This window comes from Buceros rhinoceros, unplaced genomic scaffold (assembly GCF_000710305.1).
Source record: "Buceros rhinoceros silvestris isolate BGI_N320 unplaced genomic scaffold, ASM71030v1 scaffold45714, whole genome shotgun sequence".
NCBI classification, from domain to species: Eukaryota; Metazoa; Chordata; class Aves; order Bucerotiformes; family Bucerotidae; genus Buceros; species Buceros rhinoceros.
Genome location: NW_010408469.1, coordinates 593 through 8764, shown reverse-complemented (window position 1 = coordinate 8764; position 8172 = coordinate 593). Strand labels below are relative to the sequence as shown.

The window sequence follows — 8172 nt, the reverse complement described above, 5'->3', positions numbered from 1 at the left end:
GGGGGTATTCAGCATGTGTGATCCTCAGCTCTGCAAATTCTGCTGGATTTTCTTTTATGTTACTGCAGTAATATTATCCAAGGTTCCATGTGCAGACAACTTTTTGTTGAACCTATATGCCAATGTAAACGACTAATGTTACATCTACTGACGGGCTTGTTATACCTGGTTTCCAGACTAGCTGCTTTCTGGAGCGTCTCTGGGGTGACTGCCTCTGTGTTAAAGAAGTCCTTGATGCTTTGCAGAAGTTCTGCCCTTCGGGGTTCAGGAAGGCTGTCTGCATTCAGCAGGGCTCGGGCCCCTGAGCGCACTTGCCGGCGCAGAGGGTCCTCCAGCAGACGCACACCTTCCTCAGAGCCGATGGGGGCATGAAACTCCTCAGCCAGCTGCTGCTTGAGATGGTTGTCGTAGTAATTGGAGATGGCATGGCATGATGTGCAGAGCAGGAGTACATCATGGGAGTTGTGGTCCTTCATCTGGATAGGGAAGTGTTTTCGGTATTCATGAGGAACAATGTTCTTCCTAGGGAATACAAACCATCCAGCTCATTTAATTTGCCTGGAGCTACTATCCCCCAGTTCCTCCTATTCCTCACCCACAGAGGGTCAACGAACACTAAAAGTCCAGGAAAACAAAGATCACTAGGGTCAGGACCCTCAGAGCAGCAATAGGTTCTGCAACTTCTTTTTATTTGCACTTCTCTCCACAGGTTTTTCTGCATTTCTCTCTTTTTAACCCTTCCAAAAATTCATTGCTTTTAACCGAAAAAAAAGAACAAGAGACTCATACCATGAAAAAAATAAATAAAGCAATGCACCACGTGAAGTGTACCTCTCAGCTAAACAGGAGTAGCTGCAAAGACAAAAATCTCACTCTTTGTAACCTCACAAGTTTCAGGATCATCTACGCCTTTCCAAAAATACAAGGATTAAGTAGTGGAAGGAACAGTACAGCTATTTTCAGAAGGGGATGCCATCAGAACAGTGTGTGTTGGCATGCTGCTGCCCTTGACACCCAAATTGCAGCACACGCATGCTCCACACGCTTGTCCTCTCCAAGGATCGATACCTCCTGACTCTGTGAGAAGAGGAAAGGCTGCCCTGTTCAGTGTCAAACGTACCCAGACACGTATGACTGCAGAGCATTCGAATAGCGATAGCCCATCCCAGATGAGAACAAGCATGATGTTTCAGGCCACTAACCAAGCTTCTGGATGCCACACCAGATGCAGACCTCAGTTCTGTTTTAAAAGATGCATTTTCCTCCTATCCCATTAAACAACTCACCGGATATAGGATTCTCGCTTGCCACATACAACACAAAGGTTCTCTTTGACTGTCAGATAATAATCAACTTGAGACTCAGGGCGTCCTGAAGGCTCAAACCGCAGCTTCACAACAAATGGGTCTGTGCTAACTAGCTCTGAAAAGGTAAAAGCAAACGGAGAATACTGGAGACAAATTTGTATTTGAAAACTAAAATAACAATGCTAAAACACAGGAGTCATCCTAGTGAATCCCCAACAGTATTTCCAGTAAGAAAGGATACAAAAAATTCATGCCTAGTTATGTAAGAAAAAAAAAAAAAGCTGTATTTCAAATACCAGCTGGACTGCTTACCTCCAATCCCCTTGTCTAGATACCACTGAGCCTTCTTGCGGTCACAAGTGCACAGGGGCTGTCCGTCTGGTGCATGCAGGAAGCAGTTGTCATAGAGTGGAGATTTTCTATGAAACAAGGGCAACATTACAGTGACGATAATAACATGCCAAAAAACCAGAGCTCTCTATAGCCATATGCAATTCTTGCAGCCTCCTCCAAATCACAGAGCGCCCCTAACCACACACACTTAGGGCTGCTGAGCACTGCTCAGGCTGCTGCTAAGGGAAACAGAACATTTAAAAACTTACCTGGGTTTCACTGACTGACTGTAAGGTATCTTTGCTCTCCTGCTGCCAACAGAATTGTAACTCTGAATCCCAGTGCTCAAGAGATGCCACCAATGATGACAGCATTTTAAAAAAAATTACATTAGAAAACAGAAGAGAATTGAAGTCAAGAAGGACAGTGAGCTAAGAGTAAGCTGAAAGAGTCAAATTACGGGTAAGGCAGTTTCAAGGATCAGCTGCCTAAGCCCATATTTTAATGTTTTATTAAGATAACTTTTCTAAAACTTAGTGTGAACAGCTAATACTTCATTCATTCAAGAAAAATGCTCCAAAAAGACTCTTGCAGCACTGGGAACCCAAACACACGAGTCCAAGGGAAAAACAAAGCTGAGCTGAGGCCTTCTGGGTACCTAACCTCAGTCAGTGGTGAAAAGACCCGCTTGAGTCATCTGTGGTGGTTTGTGGCCGGGTGTGGAAGGGCACTGTTCAGCAGAAAACATTTCCTTACTCTGCCAACCTCCTTCAAACCAAACAGAAGAAGGGAGCAGGCTGGGCTTGGGGAGCACCTGGGATGAACTGGCCAGGAATACAGCCATGTCACAAGACACTGTGGTAAAGTTTCCTTTCCTCTCTCCAGTGAGATCATACAAATAAGTACTCAGCAGAGCTCTACCAGCTAAAAAGTGTGGTTCAGAGACTATATAATCTGACAAAAGGATTTATTTTGAGGTCCACGGGGGTAAAACAACAACAAAACAATAATGATACAGGAGGTCTGCTTCCACTGACCATCGTCAGTTCAGCTCAATCCCCAAGATAATTGAGTACTTCCCAACTCTTAATGAACAAACATTAAAACTAAATAAGCTTATAGAAAGGAAGAGTGGAAAAAGACTTTTGAAATCTCCTCCAGTCTTATTACAGACCACAGCCACACTGATGGTGATACTGTAAAGAGCAGTGAGCCTACAGACCTCTCATGAAGTCAAGCACAGTTAAAAACAATAAATAAATAAACATAGGGAGATCTCAATTTAGCTTGGAATGCAGTTTTGTTTAAATTTTAATCCTCCCATGAGGTGCAGTCCTTCTGTTTTCTGTGAAACAGGCTTCAACTGAAACAAAATAAATCTGGAGGGACTTGCTGCGTACAGCACAATACCGTTAATGACTGCTAACCGAAATCAATATTATTGACTACATTAAAATGTCTCCATTGCCAATCCAATAAATTTAAAAACGAGAATACTAAAATGACTGGGTTTCTTTCCAAATAGTAATTACAGACAATTTTAGTTCCTACATCCAGTAATAATTTTTATTAGATTGTATCCAAACAAAAATAAACATACTAGCTCTCCACATCTTCCACTGCACTGAGCTTAAAGAGACTTCTCCAACTTGTTTAAAAACAAGTTATTTTAATTTAAAAACAACTGAACTCTCATTATCAAAAAGCTGTAAGAATTTAGGATTTGCTCCACAAAATTGCTTGCAGGACAGGGATCCTAAATCCAGCAACAGCTGCCTCTGCAAAGCCAAAATAGTACCGTTCCCTCCTCTCTCCCCTTGAGCAACACTGAAGTGTAGCGCTTTGATGCTGCCACAGACTGTTCCTTCCTGGGCCCTCTGGCACCTCACATAATGTGTCTCACTCCTAACCTTAGCTTTCAGCTCTGCTCAGTACCCTGACACCTCTGTGGTCATGGTGACCTGGGAAGCACATTACAAACCGCAGTCCACCAGGCAGATGCTGCTGAAAGGACAAGCTCTATGCAGTTGCCACCTTTTCCCTGGAGGAGACACAGCACAGCTGTTTGGGCAGTAAATGCCACCCCAAGAGCCAACCACCTCCTGCTGGGATTCTGCTCTCCAGCTAATGCCCCTGCGAAAGAAGGGAAGGCAAAAGCTGAAGACAACCTCTCAACCTGCTCATGACCGACTGCAGACATCCAAGTGCTGCTCCTGCTTTCAGTACCACCTAGAGGGAAACGTTTCTAGGAGGGATCCTAGAAACAGGATCTGGCTCCCATCACTGTTAGGCCCCGTATTTCCTTTCCTAGCTCGTATTATCCACTTTGTTTAATGAATAAAGCATGAGGCATCATCAACATTTTCATCTGTGGTGCAAAAAGTAAATCTGCTCATAGACATACCGTGCAGAATATCCCATGCCCAGAGGCTTTCGCTTCTGCCTCCGCGGATCTCTCACTTGCTGGCTGCCACAGGGCTGGCCATTCACTGAAGATTTCCTACTCTTTGTTTTCTGAGGGGAGCGTCCCTCTCCACTCTTCTCCTCTCCTGTGCTGCCACTCCTTCTTCCTCTAAATGGAATATCCACCAAGCCCCGACATCTACCCAATGCTTTTTCCCAAGCGGCGACAGAGTTTTCACCTTCAGATGTAGCAGGGAGGCTGGCAAACCCCAGCAAATGGAGGAACAGAGCCACCGAGACCTGGGCATCCCTAGCAGCATAGAGAACCTGCAGAAAAGCGTAGACATTGAGATACTGACAAACAGCAAACAGTCCCAAACATCACCAGTCTTTTACACTCAGTACAGTAAAGGCAGAAGCTGGATTTATTTCCTTTCACACAAAGTTCTGGCAGTTGAGTGACACTTTTATAACAACACCAGACCCCACACTCTTAGGGTCGATCAGACTTGAAATACTCATGGGTGCCCCCAGTAACTGCAAGGGACTGAAAAAACTTCAAGTCAACCAGGCCTTAAACACTCTACTGCCCCACCAAGCCTGCCCTGACTAATGAAAAGCTCCCTTTTTACGATGCTGACTATGACTAGTCAGAGCTGTTATTTATCCTGTCACTCCCTCTACCGGTCACTGATTTTGTAGGCGTCTGCAGCACGACTGGAAAGAAAGGGAGCCATCAGGGAAACCATAAACGTCTAAGGATAGCGAACAAGGTTTCCACGGCCTCTCTCTGATATTGCACTGACTGCTATAGGATGGAGGAAAGAAAACAACAAAAAGGTGAGGTTTTGGATCCACAAACACCTCTTTGAGGGATCTTGCCTTGGAGAATTTTCAGGACTAAAGGAAAACAAGGGTCAAGAATCCAGGGAAAATGGCAGAAAATTATCCCTGTGAAAAAGGAGGGAAATGCAGGCACAGAGTCTGAAATTAACTCCAGACCACAGTCACACATAAGGTTTTGAGGCAGAACTCAAAGAAGATTGCCCCACTGTAATGCCTCTTCTCTCCTAAGAAGGTTGCTTTTACTCACAAAATACTAAGTTGAAGACACACCTGATCTTGTGTGAGTTCTTCTGCTTCCCAGTTGCTGCAACGCACATGAGGAGACTTGTCAAGCGGGCAGTTCAGGACTTTCTCAGCTAAAGACTTAAGGCTAAGGCAGTTGTGAAGTAGATCGTTCCTTCAGTTTAACAAAGAAAGTGAAACAAACGTATTAGAAACAAAACTATACACCCATGCAAATTCAGATGGCCTCCTACCCTCTGAACCTGCCTGAACAATCCACACGATGCACGACTCCCACTCAAACAGCACACAGCTGCTTGTCAGCTTTCCAGGCCCTCTCCCACCCCTCCACTAAAACGTCCTTTCTAAATTTTGTAATTATCTAGAATTTCGTGATTTGCAATAGGCAAAACAGGCAAGGCTGTTTTGGTAACAGCCAAGTTGGTAATAATTAAGGCTGAGGTGTTTGACTGTGAACTACCCACTTCTGAGTCTACCACAGAGGGATGGACCACCTGCCCCGGGGATTCATGAGGAGCATGGCAGCCACAAATGACTCAGAGGAATCCTGGTCACTAAAGACAAGAAGTTCATCCTCATGGTGCTAAAAAGGCACCATCAGGTCAGCAAACCCACGCCCCAGGTCACTAACACGACACCCAGGCATATATACACTGTATGTGAGGAATTCCCAAGTAAAGCGTCTCATTTTAGGAAGAATGAAGGATGAGAAAACGACATCATAATTGTAATCTTTCAATGGAAGCATTGTTATTAAAGAGAAAATTAGAGCTGGTTTATTTAGCTATTTTTCAAGAAATCCTGTAATTTGACAGTTCCACTTAATGTGCCCCTGGCATATTTACCCCGTACTTCTAGGCAGTGTATTCAAACATCCATCAACATGGTGATCACTCTCACTGCATTACATCACTATGCCTGGACTTCTTAAAAGCTGAAGCATGATACTCAGAACTAAGTCTATACAGGTATTGCATGAGACGGCTAACAGACACAATGAGCACATGAAATCTTCATGAAGATTTCATTTCCATTAAGAGCACAGAATAGAAGCATGACACATTCTTGGGCTGCAGCTGTCAATCCTATCCTCTAAAACCACCCTGAGAACTCCAGACCTACCTGCTGGATTCATTTGTCATATGCAAATTGCTTTCAAAATATTTCCAGCTCAAATGATGCCTCAATCCAGAGCTGCCTCTGTCTTCAGACACTCACCGCTGCCTCATGGCTAAATACCGGAGATCCACGCTCCCTTTCACTGGAAGACCATAATCATGAAGTAACTTGCAAGCATCTTCCCAGCATCCTACACCAACTTTCAACACAGCACTATCTGCCATAATGTCCAGCAGGGTCTTTGGGATAGTCTGTCCACTGGCAACAAGCCTGGGCAACCGAACAAGAATGCAGAGGCCGCTGGAAGAAGCCATCTGTAGGAGGGAAACGGGATTTGCTTTTCCCTCCACAGATACCTGAAACAAAGACAAAAAACAGAGTCTGGGTTATAGTACAGTACTACTACAGTACTCCAATACTGGAGCTGGAACAAATTGCAAAATAGGCCATTGGAAATATCTGTCAGTTTATACAGTCAAGTATTGTTACATGTCTCCAAACTGTTACAGCCCATTATGTGATCCGATTCACAGTATTACTGTCCCCAAACTACTTCTTGCCACAATCCTACAAGAGAAACCCTCCCCCTTTCACCCTTCCCCCTCATTGCTGAGCTGGTGGAAGAAACCAGACACATTTCTTAATCCACATCAGCACAAAGCCACCCACTACATAAACGTTCATGGCAAACACGTTGTTTTAACTGCAGCTTCTACTAATGATGTGGGGTGATTTCCAGCCAAAACAATGGCAAAGCCAGGCTCTATACATGTCTCGAAGACTGTTTTGAGAGTTCGCATAGCCAAATGTACAAGCGGAAAAGAGGAACTTTGCTGTCTGGTAGTCCCAGTGAGTTATATGTTCACATCATATTATCATTTTTGGATTTATTATTCTTAGAGCATTGTTTCTTATGTACGTAGCTGGATTTAAAATAGTGCAAACCCAAGCTACTTCTTGTAAATCACTTTTAAAGAGCTATCATTCAAATCACATAATGCTATATTTAGGCATACAATTATCACCATGTTTAGTAGAGTTGATTTATCACAGGAGTTCAGTACAAGTGAATTAAAAACTTACAGTCAGCACACTTAAATGTGAGCACAGTCAAGATTAGCAGATACTTCGCGGCTGTCATGTCAGATAATCACACAGGAGTGTTTCAACAGTCAGTCCTGTGTGTCTGTTTAAGCAAAGGAATCACTCCACCCTCAGTGATTTCCCATTGCAAACTGCAATCTCAAGGAGAGATGCTTCTTGATCACTCACCCACTCACAGTCAATTCCAAGCACTGGCCACTTCTCCAGCTCCTTCTTCAGCAAAGGTTCAACACGATCCCACTCCTCCTGCTCTGAAACTATCACTATGTGTGCACCAAGGGTCCTCTCTACCCGGGAAAAGGTGGGAGATCTGAAGAAGGAAAGCACCTCCTTATCCTCTGCCTTAACCAGTTTCTCATCTCCTGAGTTTACATCTGCTTCCTCTCGCTGACTACTACAGCATGCTTTTCCTTTCCGACGCTGGGCTGCTTTCCACAAAACCAGGCCCCCTACTGCAACACCCAGCAGGGTCGCCAAAGTAATCGTCACTGCTGTTTGCTTGGGCATTTTTTAATCCCCCTTTTCCCCCCTCAAAACAGCATTGTAGGATTTTATCATGGCCTGCAAAGAAAAATGAGAGAGGTGGAAATTAAAGACAACTTAATGAAACGTGTTCAGAGGTATTAAATACACCCACTGGTATCATAAGAAAGTTCTAGCCACAACTCACAATCCTGAGAGAAAAAAGACTGGGTCCCACTTTGATAGACAGGCGGTCGGGAGACAGACTGCTATGGTGGTGTGTTGGGCAGTAACAGGAGACTGAATGCTGCTGTTGATCACATCACCAGAAACCTTACACCTTATACTGGTGCAA

General features: G+C 44.2%; 1 protein-coding gene across 1 annotated transcript in view; it reads right to left on the bottom strand.

Moving 5' to 3' along the window:
• Nucleotides 1-7862, bottom strand: part of EXD2 (exonuclease 3'-5' domain containing 2) — a 9661-nt gene extending 1799 nt beyond the window's left edge. Inside the window, exons 1-7 of the mRNA XM_010134864.1 lie at nucleotides 7524-7862; nucleotides 6351-6607; nucleotides 5160-5286; nucleotides 4045-4370; nucleotides 1620-1726; nucleotides 1287-1422; nucleotides 166-522 (exon numbers count right to left, since the gene is read on the bottom strand). Of these exons, the coding sequence (XP_010133166.1) occupies nucleotides 166-522; nucleotides 1287-1422; nucleotides 1620-1726; nucleotides 4045-4370; nucleotides 5160-5286; nucleotides 6351-6607; nucleotides 7524-7862 (1649 nt within the window). The remainder of the gene's footprint in view (nucleotides 1-165; nucleotides 523-1286; nucleotides 1423-1619; nucleotides 1727-4044; nucleotides 4371-5159; nucleotides 5287-6350; nucleotides 6608-7523) is intronic.
• Nucleotides 7863-8172: the final 310 nt, after the last annotated feature.